General features: G+C 40.7%; 3 protein-coding genes across 4 annotated transcripts in view; 2 read left to right on the forward strand and 1 right to left on the reverse strand.

The window, feature by feature from the left end:
• LOC109960704 (phospholipid-transporting ATPase ID-like) overlaps nucleotides 1-4,607 on the forward strand; it is a 15,485-nt gene extending 10,878 nt beyond the window's left edge. Inside the window, exons 21-28 of the mRNA XM_020600986.1 lie at nucleotides 44-194; nucleotides 529-712; nucleotides 837-1,060; nucleotides 1,443-1,526; nucleotides 1,728-1,973; nucleotides 2,255-2,393; nucleotides 2,737-2,867; nucleotides 3,040-4,607. Coding sequence (XP_020456642.1) covers nucleotides 44-194; nucleotides 529-712; nucleotides 837-1,060; nucleotides 1,443-1,526; nucleotides 1,728-1,973; nucleotides 2,255-2,393; nucleotides 2,737-2,867; nucleotides 3,040-3,306 — 1,426 coding nt within the window. The 3' untranslated portion in view covers nucleotides 3,307-4,607. The remainder of the gene's footprint in view (nucleotides 1-43; nucleotides 195-528; nucleotides 713-836; nucleotides 1,061-1,442; nucleotides 1,527-1,727; nucleotides 1,974-2,254; nucleotides 2,394-2,736; nucleotides 2,868-3,039) is intronic.
• Nucleotides 4,608-8,122: 3,515 nt separating this feature from the next.
• Nucleotides 8,123-13,518, reverse strand: stbd1 (starch binding domain 1). Of its 2 annotated transcripts, none has more exons than XM_020601130.1 (4): nucleotides 13,149-13,518; nucleotides 11,441-11,760; nucleotides 9,305-11,331; nucleotides 8,123-8,757 (listed from the first exon to the last, which is right to left on the reverse strand). In XM_020601130.1, exons 1-3 carry the CDS (start codon nucleotides 13,420-13,422, stop codon nucleotides 9,331-9,333), a joined length of 2,595 nt encoding a protein of 864 aa, XP_020456786.1. In that variant the 5' UTR covers nucleotides 13,423-13,518; the 3' UTR covers nucleotides 8,123-8,757; nucleotides 9,305-9,330. The 2 variants fall into 2 exon arrangements, with proteins under 2 accessions (XP_020456786.1, XP_020456787.1); XM_020601131.1 differs by having other exon boundaries at nucleotides 8,123-8,769.
• On the forward strand, nucleotides 13,506-16,025 carry LOC109960779 (heat shock protein 30-like). The gene is made up of 2 exons (XM_020601133.1): nucleotides 13,506-13,581; nucleotides 13,951-16,025. Exon 2 carries the CDS (start codon nucleotides 14,189-14,191, stop codon nucleotides 14,810-14,812), a length of 624 nt encoding a protein of 207 aa, XP_020456789.1. The 5' UTR covers nucleotides 13,506-13,581; nucleotides 13,951-14,188; the 3' UTR covers nucleotides 14,813-16,025.
• Nucleotides 16,026-16,600: the final 575 nt, after the last annotated feature.

A 16,600-nucleotide genomic window follows, 5' to 3' on the forward strand; every position in this document is an offset into this window, starting at 1 on the left:
ATTTTAAATTCACCCAGCCAAATCCATCTCCCACTGTTTTCAGGAATGCAAGAAGGAAAATGTGTCCAGAAGCAGCAGAGAAGCCATCTGTGATCAAGGCTCGTGCAGGCCTGTTTTGGCTTCAGAAGACAGAGACCATACAGGATGAGACAGTGAATGGAGAATATGGCCTAGTTATAAATGGACACAGCCTAGTAAGGAAGCTTTTTCAGGCACATTTCTCTTTTCAGTAGCTGATTAATTAACAGGAAATGTTGTTCCTTTTTGTCTCCATTTGTTCTTGGTCCCAAAAAAGTCATACTGGGTGTCATGTTTTTTTAACTTTCAAAACATTTTGATTTTAGTATTTGATATGCAATATATCTAAATTTAATTGACTTTAGGCCCAGAAAAAAGTTCCATAGTTTTATTCCTGGCAATGTCGAGAGAATTTTGAGAATTGCTTTCCGGGGGTGTTAGAGTGGCGTTGGGAGGACTTTACTCGTAATCTCAGTAGATCAGTAATTCCATACTTCCTTTTATGCTCAGGCCTTTGCACTGGAGAAGAACTTACAGTGGGAGCTGCTGAGAACAGCGTGTATGTGTCAGACAGTGATTTGCTGCAGGGTCACCCCTCTGCAGAAAGCCCAGGTGGTTCAGCTGGTTAAAAAATACAAGCAGGCTGTCACTCTGGCCATTGGAGATGGTGCCAATGATGTTAGCATGATCAAGGGTAAACTTTTTCACCTCTGACACCGACTTGCAGAGATGTCTGATCAGTTGAAACAAAGATCTGGTAAATAGTTATGTTACTCACTGTGTGAATTCTGTTTCTTTCTTTACTGCCTGTCCTTCAGCTGCTCATATCGGTGTAGGTATCAGCGGTCAGGAGGGCATGCAAGCAGTTCTCTCAAGCGACTACTCTTTTGCCCAGTTCCGTTACCTTCAGCGCCTCCTGCTGGTGCATGGTCGCTGGTCCTATCTGCGCATGTGCAAGTTTCTACGATACTTCTTTTACAAGAATTTCACCTTCACTTTTGTGCATTTCTGGTATGCCTTCTTTTGTGGCTTCTCTGCACAGGTGAGGAGCATATATTGGAATTATAGTACATAACATAAGTTAAGAGGTTACATGTGAAAAATTAAGGAATTTGTAAGACAAGTAATTCTAAGAATACTGTAGATTGACTTGACTGTATGTCTAATTTAATGTTATGCTTCAATGAAATGAATTTAAATCAAAATTTGATAGAGATGGAACTAGAAAATGTATATATTGTAATGTTCCATTGCAAATTTGATGTATAAGTACAGTAAGAGTTCACAGATACTGTATGTCCTATATGTGCTGATGAAATTGAGTCCTGTATGAGCACTTCTCTAATATTATATACCAATTGTTGTAGGTGAGGCTTGTAAAAATACAATGTTGTTAAGGCATTTGTCTTTGTTGTTGTTCGTAGACTGTGTATGATGAGTGGTTCATCACCTTATACAACTTGGTTTACACGGCTCTTCCTGTCCTTGGCCTGAGCCTCTTTGACCAGGTACAGTGTGCACTAAGGGTAAAATTTGTAATTATTATTGTAAGCATTTTTTTTAGGTTAATGTCATATAATTCAATTTGTAATTATTCTAAAACTACTCAGTATTTTTTTTAGGTTAATGTCATATAATTTACACTTAATTCAGTCCCTGGTTTCTGTATCCTCTTTCTCTGCCCTCTGACTAATCTTGTGTTTCTGCAGGATGTGAATGACCGTTGGAGTTTCCAGTATCCTCAGCTCTACTGCCCAGGCCAGCTGAGCCTCTACTTTAATAAGAAAGCTTTTGTGCAATGTATGTTACACAGCTGCTACAGCTCGCTCATTCTCTTATACATCCCCTGGGCTGCCATGCAGGACACAGTCCGTGATGATGGCAAAGACATAGCAGACTATCAGTCCTTTGCTTTACTGGCGCAGACCTGTCTGCTTATTGTGGTGAACATTCAGGTGAGGAATGCAGCAACCGCAAAAGGTTGCAGAATTTTTACATTAATTTGAGAAAGTAGCTCGATTTTTAAGGCATTTAATTCACCAGATTAGCTAAAAACATAAATTCACATTTTGTTATTTTATTTATCTGTATTTTTAAATCAAATTTCCATATGCTTTTTCAATAAATTTAAACATGTTGTGATAGACTTTGTTCATTACCTACCCTACAAGACACTTTGTGAATGAACATGTGCACCAGACTTTAGAAAACCAACAGATAAAAATTTATTTTTCAGTTGTGCCTGGACACCTACTATTGGACAGCAGTAAACCAGTTTTTTGTTTGGGGCAGCTTGGCCGCCTACTTTGCCATCACATTCACCATGTACAGCAATGGCATGTTCTTCATCTTCACCTCCTCTTTCCCCTTTGTTGGTGAGTAGGTGACTGATCGGTGACTGATCTTGTTTATGGAAGCAGAATGGTTGTCAGCTCCCCTTGCCGTTCATTCCTGAGAAAATACACTGAGGCAACAGCAGGGTTCGCCTCCGGTTTAGCAAGTGTATTTATTTTTATCTACGTTAACCTCAACAAGTTTGGTTGCCAGTAATCCTATCCAGTCTATTTTTCTATCTGTTTTTTTGTGGTTTGTGCACTGATTTAAATGTGTGCAGAGTCAATGATAACCTGTATATGCAGAAAAACTAATATGCTGTTTATTAATACATCATTATTACTGAGTGTTTCTCACTAGTGGTCTGATATTTTCTGAGCCCAGGCACTGCTAGGAACTCTCTGAACCAGCCTAACGTGTGGCTGACCATATTCCTGACTCTCCTCCTCTGTATCCTGCCTGTGGTGGCTTTCCGCTTCATCCTCATTCAGCTTCGGCCTACCATCAATGACAAGGTGAGGTAACACATGACTATGCAGACAGTTATGACAGTTATCCACACTGTTGTTATCTCTATAATGTTTTAATTCTCTGGGCTTTTGATGTATTGCATATGTTGGATATAATAAAGTTTCATATCAAATTTTCATCCTAAGAATATAAGACTTGTCCATTCCCTACTTCTAGGTGAGACGTAAGGTACGAAAAGAGAAGCTGCCAGCTCCTGCACCTCGCCGCCCACCCGCTAGGCGTATCAGCACCCGTCGGTCAGGCTACGCCTTCTCCCACTCCCATGGCTATGGTGATCTGGTGACATCTCGAAGGTTCCTCCTGAAACGGCCCCTGAGGAATCGAGCAGTCCTGTTCACCCAAACAGACTCTCCTCTGGCTGAGAATCAGCCACAGCACTACCGCACCATCAAAGAGGTGTCAGAGGAGTCAACGAGCCCTTAGAAAAGACCACTGCAGCGTTACTGTGGGACCAGTAGAAAGAGTTGGAGCTTAATCTCACAGTCATGAGAGTATGCACATGTTCTCTCTTTACACTGCTGACAGCCACTTTCCAAAATGGATAAAATTCACAACTTCCAGATATAGTTTTCATTTATTTCATTACAACAATCAACTTGTAAAGAACCACTTTTAAATAGGTACTCAAATTATGTAGATTGGATTTTGATGTAGATGTTGACTGTGATGGATGACCTATCTCAAGCATGATTTGACACTGTTGAAAAACTGTAACTAGCAGACGGGAAAGAAAGTCAGACTAAAATGCTTATAGGAAAACAGCCAAACATACTCTACTGTACTGGGTTAAAACTGTACTGTACATGCAAAACCATAAATGACAATAAGAATGAGATTGTGTCATGCACATCAAAAGGTTTTGGAGATTTGAAACTGAACTGTGTCACTGCCTGTAACATGAAGTTGCGTTTTGCACTTTTTAATGTTGGTTTCCTCAAATGAATTGCTAGTACTCTGAGAAAGCACGAACACTGATTTCAGTTTTTGTTGACATCTGTCATGAATACACTGCATTTCATTTACAGGAATTTTTTTTTAATGTCTTAAATATTTTTATTTTATTATTTTTAATGTGTTGTGTTAATAATCTGTTTATGTAATATTCAACTGTTCAGTATCACTTTACAGGTACTGTGATAGTCGCAGTGTTTTAAAGCCAGGGGGCAGTGTTCTCTTGAACTGTGTTTTCAGCTTTGTGGAGCCAGTGTCATACTAGGGACAGAGCGCTGACTAGTAGATGGCACATATCACACAAGTACTTTGTTCAGTCCTTTCAGTTCTTTGACATATTTTACCATTGTGACCTTCATTTCATCATGTTAGGCTCCTTAGGCTCACATTTGATGAACTTTGTTCATAAGCATTTTGACTGAATTGTTCACATTCTTAAATGGGAGACCAACTGTAAATAAAAAAATGATTGATTTGTGTAGCCATTTATTTAGACTTTTTATTTTTATTAAAATGTCTGTCAAGGTAAGCTAACTGAAAAAGAGGGTTAAGTGGTAACAAAAATACAGTTGACATCTGTTCTTCAAAAAGATTTTCCGTAGTATTGCAAGTACTGTTTATAGCTAGTTTATGTAGTTTATATTCAATGAAGAATTCAGTGTTTTCCTTCAAACATGAAAAAAGGAGGCCTGTTTTATTCACTGATATTAAAGATAGCACACCTTTGTTTTTCATGCAAGTAGACATGGGAAATGCGGTTCACAAATGCAGCATACAAGCACAGAAAGCTCTACAGAAACAGTATATTATAAAAATGAATGAGAATTCATTCCAAATAAGTTTTATAAGAAAGGATTGAAGAATTTCCCTTTATATGCTGATCTGATTAATGTTGAAGATGTTAGCTTTGTTTCATGTACGATGCTTCATGAAATAAAACATCCATACAGAACTAACCTATAAGTTTTATCACCTACTTATGTTTTATCGTTGTACACTGAGTTGTGTGGTTATTGTAAATATTTCATAAGATGACCTTCTTTAGGAAGCTTCAATTCAACCCTTATTTAGATTTGTTTTCATGCAGCCATGTGCACTTTCATGCTCTCTCTTTTCACTCATGCTTTCCATATTGTACTTCTGCAGGCACACTCATAGTGCACTCAGCCCACAACTGCAGTGGATGATGACAGTGGTAGAGGGCTGTCCCAGTATGACATGGGTCCAGAAGGGCTTTCAGTTTGCTTTCTGAACCATGGAAAAAAGAAACAGGTTGGTGTCTATTTCAATGTATGACTTTGTGAAGAAATGTGACTATGAAACAGACTGCAATTCCGCTTTATAGATGAGAGAACAAGTATACTGTATATTTTTTCACAAAGAGATCCAGGGGTTAGTAAAGGTAATAGAAAAATAGCATTTCTGAAAGATTACATAAAAATGATCTAAAATTTGATGTTAAATGTTTTTAAAACCCTTTAGAAGTCTGATCTGATGACCTCACTTTCAAGTTGACAGATCTTTACATATACTCACCTGAATGCCACATAAATTCAGGAAAAGTGAAACAAACAAACAAAATCTCAGCTCATATACCCTCCTTCCCCTGCAGTTTAACCCTTGCTCAGTGCTCCTCCCCCTTATGGACATGTAGCATAGTCACCAGGCTCAACAATCTCCAGTGAATGTCACTGCATGATACCACAGAGGACTGGCATGCTGTATAAATAGCCTGCATGTGTGGCACAGCCTATCCACAACCATGTCATAGCATACTGACAGATGATTTTCACTATTTCATGAAGAAACCTAAGATTATGTCACATTTTAATATTTTCCACAACCAACCTTCTGGCCCGTATCACTGAAAAATGAAGATCAAATAAAATCATGTCAAAAAGAAAAGAAAAATTAATACGACAAATAAAAAAATGACAAACTGGGATAAATTACGAATAAAGAAAAGGAAATAATGGATTAGACTGAAAGCATAGCAACTGACACATGCAGACACTGTGTAAAATATTCAATAAAGCACAGCATAGATTCACAGATACATGCTCCCAATCTCTAATATCATACAATCCTCCTAGGTCAAAGTTCAAGTGAAAAGCCTTAGTCTGGTTTGACTGGTCAGCTCCTGTAAGAGGAGACAGCAGACTGAACTTCAAGAGAATGTCACACATAGCGGTGCAGCGTGGATCACTGAGTTTCACTCTAGTAGGCTCCGTTGCTCTGTGCTCTGCTTAGCAAAAGTGTCACAGACATTTATATAATTAACTACAGTAGGAGAGTGCTTTTCTGATGAACATGAGTTCCAGATTGAATTTCTGGATTGAAGTTGAATTATAAATTCCTCATTTTCAGTCTCACGCATGACATAACATGGCTTTAAATGACTACTCTCTATTTACAACATACTGTATGTTGCCATTTTTGTTTGAATGTCTAAATTATACAATATTTACTATATGTAAATGTATTTACTATATGTCCTCAAAAATGTCAAAGTGGAATTTAAGACATGGCCCATACAGTACATTATAGGGTATGTAAAGCCACACTACTCCTTTTCTAGTACTGTATAGTATTTAGCATCGCTCTCTCTCAGATGGAGGGTAAAAAATATAGATTACTGTATATTTTATTTTTCCACACATTTTGTCCTCATTAAAACCTGGCCCCATTACTAAAAATAAATTGCAGCATAAAGGTTTACTGTCTCTGTCCATTAAAAATAGAATTCATATATTTGATAATTGAGCAGTCAAAAAAATCATTAGCACACCTACTTTACTTGTTTTGGTCAAAGAAAACCTGCTGACATTTTACCATCAATACCACGTTATTCATTACCACAATGAGACGAGAGCTAAATCATTTCAAGGTGCTGATGTGAGGACTTTGTTCAGCTAACTGTATGTAGAGACCCTGACAGAGGGGTGAGTCCAGATTAGACAGATGACTCATTGTTAAGACGTTTGCCTTAACAGAGATCAAACATTGGCTTAACCATTTACATGTTTGTATCTTTCTCTCTCACACCATTTGTCAAAGATAGAGTGATTTACAAGTGCAGTGTAAATGGTGTCAGTTGTAAGCCTTGTGTCTAAATAAAGGATCGCCTTCAACCTTAAAAAGTGCGCAGTGTGGGAGTGTGCAGCAGCTACACTCCACAGAACATGTTAGTTGATCAGCTCCTAGGTTAGTGAGCTTTTAGTGTAAACAGAGGCTCTATATAACATCACGTTTTGTTATATTTGGCTCTCTGCAGTGGGGCAAACAGGCAAAGGTTCCCTGAACTTGTTTTGAAACAGAAAAGACACCAGAAAACATGTGACTCATAGCTGAGCAGCGTCCCATTGACCCTGTTTGAAGCGTGTCCACAATGAGTGCACGACATCTTGTTTGGATAAGAGGTGAATGGTGTCAATCCTGCAAAAGTTCAGGGTTTGATAGAGACTCCCTTTACTATGGTGTTAGTCATGTTAGATGGAGGGACCTCCCAGATGATCACATTTATAGATGGTCAAGTGGTAGGTTTATGTTGGAAAAATTTGACACATACAGTAAACATTTTAATTTACAGCCTGTTGTTGCTGATATCACCTGTATTATTTCATTTGCCTTTGTAATTATTGTGCATGGCCATCTCTGAATTCCTTTGCTATGTGGACTGCCAATGAACCATTACCTTTAAATATATGAAGGAAAAATAGACCACTCTTTGTTCCCCTAATGTCTCTTTTAGTGCTGCATGCCTATGGTTTTATCCTCTGAAATAACCTTGTGAAACCATCCCGTTCCCTGCAGTCCAATTAAATTTACAGAACTGGAACCCACATTTGTGCATAGTGCATGTGTTTAGTATTCAGTTTGTACAGCATCTGGACTTGCAGCTGAGGAGCACTTTTCAGGTACAGAGTCACCTTCAGCACAAAGCTTGGCCTGAGTTTACACCTGCTAGTGATGCATTTCCTGCAGGAACCATCAGTTCACCAGCTGGACTCGAAACAAGGTCACAGTCTGAGCTTATAGTTAGAAGCAAATGGTTTTAAAAAAAAAAAAAAAAATTTATTTTAGTGTATTACCACACTAGACCTCACATAAGCTATGTGTGTTTGTTGCAAACAGCAGTAAATGATTCAGCGATGTTTAGACAGCAAAGACCACGTGTATATGGTGGCACTAGCCTGAAAACCATTTTGTACCTGCCAACATCAGAAGGTACTACAAAAAAAAAAAAAGCCCGTCTAAGAAACATATGCCAAAACATGGAAGAGGAAGATTTATTTGGTAACCAGCTCCACTTTAATAACATTCAATAATATCTTCACAATATTGCATATTAGGATATTCTGATTTGACATGACAGACTATATTGTACTGTGAGTAAAAACTAACTTGTGAACATAATTAAACCAATACAAGTTGCAGTAAAACAAAACATGACCAGCAAAGACCCTTTTGTGATACATTACAACACATTAATAGAAAAGTCATGTTTAAAAAGGCACATTCATAGAACAGCAATAGGGATAACATGCATGCACAGTCCTGAGTTAAAAGCAGCATCACAGTTTAGTGTGAGAAACACATAATACCCGATATAACACCACTCAAAAATTATTGCTTTGATTATTGCTGTAGTAAAAGTGAACTATGTGCATTTATTCTCATAGATTGTTTGGGAATATTCAAGCAGCATAGAGAGTATACAGTCCATTTCCTTAAACTTCACCCACTTTTAAAAAGGTGCAATTTGCATAATGAGATATTGCCATACTGTAATGTAATCGTTCATCTTCTTTCCGTCCTGTCCACAGAAAGATCCACCTGATCACTCGCTATCGGAGGGCAATCCTCAGAGGAAAGTCGCATGAAGTGAAGTTTCATCATGGAAATGTGCACTTCAAAAGACATCTAGGTAGAAACCTGGTTAAAATTACATTTGTCTAACTGTTTCAACAAATCATTTCAATGTGAAACCAGCTGCATGTTCAAACATAGGATTGCAACTGTTGCTGCCCCCCCCCCCCCACCCCCCAACCCCACACTTTCAAATTGTCCCCCACTTCCAAGAGCCCATATTGAAATCTGTGGCTTGTTTCACGTAAAAGTAACCAAATTATAATAGGCTAAAGGTGAGAAAAGCAAACATTCACATTCCATTTCAGACATTTTTGCTTAAAAATAACTAAATCAGCATAAAAGTCTACTTTCAGACTTTTATACTTTCTTGTTTCAACTAAATTTAGCCTAATATTCTAGATCTTGATATCTTTATCCTCCAGATGATCAAATCAGGGCTTACTAGAATGTTTTAATACTGTTATACTTTACAGAATTACCATTAGTTGAGTTTTAGATGTCATTTTCTTGTGGGTCATATGATGGGATGTACATTAAACTCAGATTTTATCTGGTCCAGTACCAGAGTTTTACCATAGATGTCATCAATTTGTCTCACCTCTACAACTCTGCCCTCTCCAACTCCTACAAGAATCCCCACCATTTGTGCACAGTCAGGTCTTCTCCATAACCTGTATCAAGGTGGCGGTTGCTACACTCCTCCCAGCGACACACTTTGCCCTTGTCGACCACCACAAACTTCCACTCCACATGGCTCTCTGCGGGCAGGCTGACCACAGCGGCCCAGTATCCGTCCTCAGCACTCTCTAGCAGAATGAATTCCTTCCAGTTCCCCAGCTCCTGCTGGTTGCCTGTGACAGCCACCATCTGGTTTGGCGAATAAGTGAGGTAGTGGATGCGGAAGGTCACACTGACATTCTGAGGCATGGGCAGCACCGCCAAAACCTTCTTGTTGTTTTCGTCAACAGAGCGTGTGCTGGTTTGACTGACTTGAATGCGGGGTGTACCATCTGTATCTATGCCAGAGCTGGGTTGACATTCTCCAGTGGGAAGCTGGTTGTTTTTTGTGTCTTCTTGGGCAGAAGATGGGAGGGAAACATTCATCCAAGGAAGGACTGGGTAGTTACCATCTGAGATCCATTCATTATTATCCATAGTCGCCTCCATGATACTGATTTCAGTCTTTTCATAATTCTTTTCCTTCTCCGCTTTCTTTTCAACACTTACTCCTTCCTTGTTATCTGTAATCTTTACCACTGGAAGAACATCTTTAATGTCTGCCTGTGTCTTCTTCTCACTGGCAACACTTGCTGAACTCTGCACTGCCAACTGATCCAACGCTCTGTGGTACTTGTCCTCGGTGTCACGGCCAAGAGTGTCCTCACTGGCTGCAAATGACTCGTACTTAGCCCCGTCTGTGCTCTCACTGTGAGGTTGCTGGGAGAGATGTGATGGGTAAGGCCCAGACACCATACCTGCTGTATCCTCATTAACAGATACAGCTGCATCATCAGTGAGGAGGATGTTTTGAGCCTCTACCTTTTCTTCAGACTGTGGTTCAGAATCCAATACAGGAAGCACTGCATTTTCAACGGTCACGTCCAACTCATTTCCAACATCTTGCAAATCAGGGCTGACAGTCAGGCTTGAAATCCCACTCTCTTCTCCAGTACCAGGAGATGACATGCTATCCTTGTCATTGTCCCTAAACTCACTTGGCCTGAAAGACAGCGAGTGAATTTGACACAAGGGAGGTGTAGTAATGTTCTCAGCCAAAGGAGCAGCACCGGTTGTACCTTGGTCTTTTTTGAGACACAGCAGGTGAGGGCTAAGAATATTAGCCTCTATGTTTTTAGACAAAGGTGGGGCAATTTCATCTTCTTTCACTTCACTTTGTGGCTGTTGAGAGTCCCTTGTCAAGTCAGGCAAATCAAGGATACCTGAGAATTGAGGTCTTGCATCAGTGGTTACAGGTGGAACAACATCCTCCTGATGGCCTGCAAGACCTTCCTTTTGTTCAGTCTCCCTTTCTTGCTCAACCTGTGGTGAGTGGGTATCAAATGTGACATCTCTAAATGCTTTTAAGTGATCTTTAGCTATAACCTCTTCATTCACTTGTTCATCATCATGGTGTGGCGACACCTTGTCTGTCATGTGATCAGACTGATCCTGTTGTGATGATGGCACGCTCATTTCTTGTTCAGATATTGAAGACTGGGTCCCAGTTTGTTGAGCAGCCATTTGGTAGTTCTCATCTTCTTTCTTTGCCTCCTCACTCTCATTGTTCTTTGTTTCTTCTGGAGACAGGTGCACATTGCTGGAATAATTGCTGTGTGGATGGCGATTTTCTTCCTCAAATTCCTCCTCTTTCCCGTAACGGATGCAAGAGACAGGCACGTCTTTGATATGGACGACAGGTTCTTCCAACTTGGACACCACGCTGTTTGGCTCTGGTGCGAGTTCAGATTGTGGTCTGTCATCATCAACATTTTCACTCATGTGAGGGGTTTGGTCAAAACAGACTGGACTGTTTGAAGCACACTTCTCCACTTCTTGTCCGGTTTTCCCAAACACATCTTTGTCTGTGGCCACATTCTCATTTTCTTGGTGTTCTGCTTTAACCACCTGAAAAGAAATGAAAAAAAAAACTTCAGATTTTCTGGACTGTCATGCAAGACAAAAGTAGACAAGTGTATTGTACTAGGCTAGTCTGAAATCTATCATTATTATCTACCTCTTCTATCAAACCATTACTAGTATCATCTGTTGCACTCTGGTAGAATTTGGCAGCATCCTCCACTTCGTAAGCGTCGCTTTGCAGGTTCCCACTGGCCTGTTCTGCAAACATCCCTGTTATATTATTAGAGCCTTGCACAGCTGCCATTTCCTCTGTGTCATCTGATGTGGTGCGCTTGTTGGCTGGTATTTGGAAATCATTCTTCCAAGAAGAAAAAGGTGTGGGTCCTTTTTCAGTAGCAACAGCACGGCGCTGCCTGATTTCGAAAGGCCTCTGAATTAGATCTTCTTTCACATCTGACGAGCTTTCACTCGCATCTGGAAAAGCAAATTAAAATGATTCAAAATGGCTGGTGCATTTTAGCCGATTAATTTTCAGGGATACAAACAATGTAGCATGTGTATACCTTACACCAATACTATCTAGTGTTATATGTTGATTTGATTATTATTAACAGTTTATTGGTTGCATTCTGTTTAGAAAGGATGTTAAAAACCAGGTCAAACTTTGACCTTTGTCCTATCCCCTTTTGTATCACTGTATAAAGACAGGACAGCACGTAATGCAATCATAGAAAGAGTAATCACTGCAAACAGCAGTGATTTGTTGGCCTTGCTTCATGTGGCCAAAATCATGTACCCCAGGCAGTTTTTTTTTTCCTGCATGCGTCAGCTGAAAGGAGATATTAACTTTGAGGTGTGCCAAATTAAACATGTTTAAGGGGGAAAATGCTGTGTTGACAGAACAGTTGTAGAGACGTCTTATGAAAACACTAGTTTCAAACCAATTTTTATGACTAAGGGAAATACTCAGTTACAAGTTATGTTTTATGATATAAAATATTAAAATGTACTTGGAGCAGGAGTGCAATATATTACAAAAATAGTCCCTGAGAGTGTTATTTTATTATTGATTATCATGCATTTTACTGTTGCAGATGAACAAGTTTGACCTAATTTTAATTATACTGTTTAGTTTACAACAGCGTTTCATATTTAAAGAGCTACATGAACAATACCTCCGGCTTTCAAATTAGTGTTCTGGAGTACAAGTGTGGTGTGAATGACTCAGCTTTAATAGAATGACGGGAACTTGAGTGGGCATGTGAGTAATTGGCCTCAGGTGCAGGTGTGTGTGACAGTGTGTGTGCGTGTTAAAACACTAAGCGTCTCCTCACCTTTTCCTGGTGTCCACCACTCACACACACCCCCGACATCAATTACTCAATCACATCACATCCCCCCCCACCCCCCGCCCAGCCTGTTCATGTCCGTTTGCTAAAGTTCAGTTCACTCATCACAGTAGTCTACACAACTGTATGCCGCTACTAACCCGTGTAGGCTACTATGGTAACTGTATCTCGCCTATAAAAAGCCTATTTGGATCAGCATAGGAGGTCAGCTTGTACCAGCGGTCCCGAATTAAGTTCTAAAAGCCTACTGGTTTTATTGTAGGCAACTCAAAGCCTTCTCAGTATTGATGCGGTTATGTTACCTGTTAATTTATGACGTCCTTAGGGACCATCATTTTTTAATGACAGGGTATTCTGGGAGCCTCTGTTTTAAGTTTAGATGGTCTTAAACCGAATCACCATAACCAGTAGGCTATGGTGATTCACATACTGTGGCCTAGTGACTTGTAAATCCCAACACCTGTGACCTGCTGTAACCTTCCGCGTGTGATAGCGCGTTTGTGGGGCGTTTACCTGTTGACTCCACAAAGCTGTGCGATTCCTCCGGGCTCGGCTCCTGATCCGGACGGATCACGGACCTCTCGACTCCGGGGCTCTTGCTGTCCCTGTCCGCGGCTGCAGCTGTGGCCTTCCTGCGCTTCCCCCTGCGGTAGATAACGAAAACCCCCAGCACGGACACCATCGCTATTACAGCCAGAGCCACGGCGGGACCGTGTCGCGCGATCATGCAGAAAAGCGAAGCCAAATCCATTCGTCTGTCCAGAGCTACGGCCTTTTTCAGCGGCATTACAGTCTAGTAATCGAAATAGAAAGCCCCTCTTTAATATCTGCACTTATGCGCGCACGGAGGCCTGGGCGAAGCCGGAACCGTGGTGGACCCTGCACACTCCTCCACGTTATGGAGAGTGGTGACCTCTTGTTGCTGCAGAGCTGCAAAATACTGCAGGTGCGAGCTGCTCATTGGCTGATTGGATCACGGGGACACATCATTCATTCATGAAAAAAACCCACTGAAACCTAGCTCAGTGATATTGCTTCATAACAGTAGTTCTACTGTATGTGGCAAATGTTCACTTCCCTATGTTTGTGGCCACAACCCTGCGTTCCTGTCTCATTTTTATTGGTTCTACTAAAGATTTAATGGTTAGAATATTTAAAGATATATGAGTGTGCGCTTTTTGGTCAGTATTTTCCAGTAAATATGGAAAATAAATGATAAAAAAAATCACTGCAATTGTGTTATTAACTTTTATTATAAAGTTCATAAAGAAACGACATTGTATCTCCCATGTCGACTATGAAACATGTCATACAGGAAAAAATGAGAAACAAGAATCATCCAGTGCCATCAGTGCTCCAGGGTAGCAGCTCCACCCAGTGGAGAGCGCTAGAGATGACAGGAAAGTTCCCGAAGCCTCTGGAGCTCCTCTAGTGAGAACATAAAAGCTGGGCCAGTCCCACTGCTGAGACAGAAAGCAACACTGAAGAAAACAGACTCCTTAACAGTGTCTCTACTTACAGCAAGAGAACTCGACGCTAAACACACGCTGAAGATGCTGTGCTCTCATGGATTCCAGTCTGCCCTCAGTCCATTCATGGACTTCCACTGGCCTGTACGCAGTCTGTGGCCAGAGGTCAGACCTCTGCTCTACCAGCAGGATCTACTGCGGAGAAACCTACAGGAGCTGCGCTGCAGTCTGGAGCTGATGCACAAACTTCAACATAAGATCCTGGAGGAGACAGAGCCTTTCCAAAGCAGTGTGGCCGTGCAGCCGGTCTCCTACCAGCTGGACAAAGAGGGAGAGCACTTTGGCCTGACCCTGGACACTCGCGGCTTCTCCCCAGAGGAGCTGTCTGTGAGGCAGGTGGGCAGGAAGCTGAGAGTCAGTGGGAAGACAGAGAAGAAGCAGGAGGATGGGAAAGGCTCCTACTCTTACAGACTGCAGGAGTTCAGACAGGAGTTTGATCTGCCTGAAGGACTGAACCCTGAAGCCGTCACATGCTGCCTGGCTCCAGACGGGAAGCTCCACATCCAGGCCCCCAAAGCTCCATGTGCTGAGGAGGCTGAGAGAGAGCTGACTATCAAGAGGAGCTCGGAGGAGGAGAAAACTCAGCAGAGTGTGTGTTCACACCCAGAAGGCAGCGGCACAGAGAGAGACAGCAGCACACAGGACTGAACACATGGACTGACCACAATGTTGCTGTGCCAAAATATGATACATATTTTTATACAAATATTGTTATTGTCATGCATGTATACTGTATATTAACATGTGATTATGTTAATACATTTATTAACATTTAAACAATGCTCTTCCTTGGCATTTATATTATTACTTTCATCCTCTCTGCAAAAGAAGCACACTTTAATTCACTGTTTGACAAAAGTGTAGCATTTAAATACTCAAATAAAACAATCTGAGAAGTGAAAAGAACTTGGTTGAATAGAATACTGAACCACTGTACAAGTCATCTCTCATGGGCTCTCAATCACTGTCATCATCGAGTAAAACAAAACATTAAAAAACTATATTAGTTGAACTAATAACTTCGTACAATGAAGCAGAATTAGTGAACCTGCCCACCCATTATTTAGATAGTTTTTTCTCTTCTTTCTCTTTATTGTTTAAAAGTGAATGCCAGCTGTTACTGAAGGTGCTTTGTCTTTCCCTGGCTCCCGTCTGGCTGCCAGGGTGTTTCTTTCCCAAGGATTGTCCCTTTAACGTGGCAGCACAGGGGCGGTGGAGGAAAAAAACTTACTTTAGGGACTCATTCAGCTTTTGTTTTATTTCTATTTTTGGCAGTGGCCTGTTTTTCAGGGCAGTGTTGACAGAATGCGTATTCACTGGATCTTTAATTGTCAGCGGGTGTTCACCAGTTCTCTGCTTCATTCCTCCATCTCTCCCCGTCTCTGCTTTAGAATTGTTGCTTTCATCTTTCATGTAACTTTTCTTCTTGTTAACCATGGTCATCCTTTGCCTCCCTCATGCCAGAGCCATTCCCATCCTGACAGATCTCCTCCTTTCCTCTCTTCTCCATGCTCTTCACTTCTCCAGTGACAGTTACCTTGGGCGTTTCCATGACATCCCCTTTACTCAGTATCCTTTGCTTTCATCTCCTCCTCACTTCTTCTGGAAGAGGTGGAGTTTTATTTTAATGCCAGCAACACATGGGATCATTTACTGACTCTTTTATTTCTTCTTTCCTCAAGGCCCAACCCCCCCATCCTTCTTTACTAAAACCTTCCACTTTACTCTTTCTCTTCACTTCCCTCCCTTCGTCACATTTCCCCCTCCTAACCCTTCCACCCATTCCTCCCTTTCTCAGACACTTTATCTAACTGAATCAACAGGGTGTGTTTGAAGCAGACAGCGTTCATTGGCATTGCAGAAGCCCATTAGTCATTCTCATGTGTGTATCTGTGAGTTGTGGTTGCCTGCTTCTGTTTTTGTTATAAGTGATGGTGAAAAGATGCCATGTCATATTAAATGCAATATGTTACTTAATCAAGTATTAAAACTGAGCATTAAATATGTTGAAAGTTTCAGTACAAGATGTTTTGCTTATCATTTTGCTAAATCTGAGCAAATTGTTTTACTTCCTGTTACATGTACAAAGGTTGGATTGTTACTAAACCTACTGGAGACCTGCAGGAAAAAACAAACAGTCTCTGACATCAGTCCTCTCCTGTTTGCGACCAGCATCACATCTAATGAAAAGGTCAGTTTGGATGTGTTACAGACCATGCTGCATAAACAATGAAAACATTATTTAAACATACCGTGGTTTTTCTCAGAATACCAGTATTTGCTGAGTTGTATTTTATTTTATTTAATGATCAGTCATTTAATTCTGCATTATGCTGCATATACATACAGGAGAAAATCTACACACCATGTACAATATTAAAGGGGAACTCCCCTTTTTTTTAACACATTAAATTCATTCATTATGGGGGGTGTCAT

This window comes from Monopterus albus, unplaced genomic scaffold, assembly GCF_001952655.1.
Source record: "Monopterus albus unplaced genomic scaffold, M_albus_1.0 scaffold50.1, whole genome shotgun sequence".
Lineage (NCBI taxonomy): Eukaryota > Metazoa > Chordata > Actinopteri > Synbranchiformes > Synbranchidae > Monopterus > Monopterus albus.

Coding starts and splice junctions, on each gene's coding strand:
- stbd1 (XM_020601130.1), bottom strand. CDS start 13,422: ATGCCGCTGAAAAAGGCCGTAGCTCTGGACAGACGAATGGATTTGGCT. Junction 11,761..13,148: donor CAGCTTTGTGGAGTCAACAG/GTAAACGCCCCA, acceptor TTGCTTTTCCAG/ATGCGAGTGAAAGCTCGTCA. Junction 11,332..11,440: donor GTAATGGTTTGATAGAAGAG/GTAGATAATAAT, acceptor ATTTCTTTTCAG/GTGGTTAAAGCAGAACACCA.
- LOC109960779 (XM_020601133.1), top strand. CDS start 14,189: ATGCTGTGCTCTCATGGATTCCAGTCTGCCCTCAGTCCATTCATGGAC.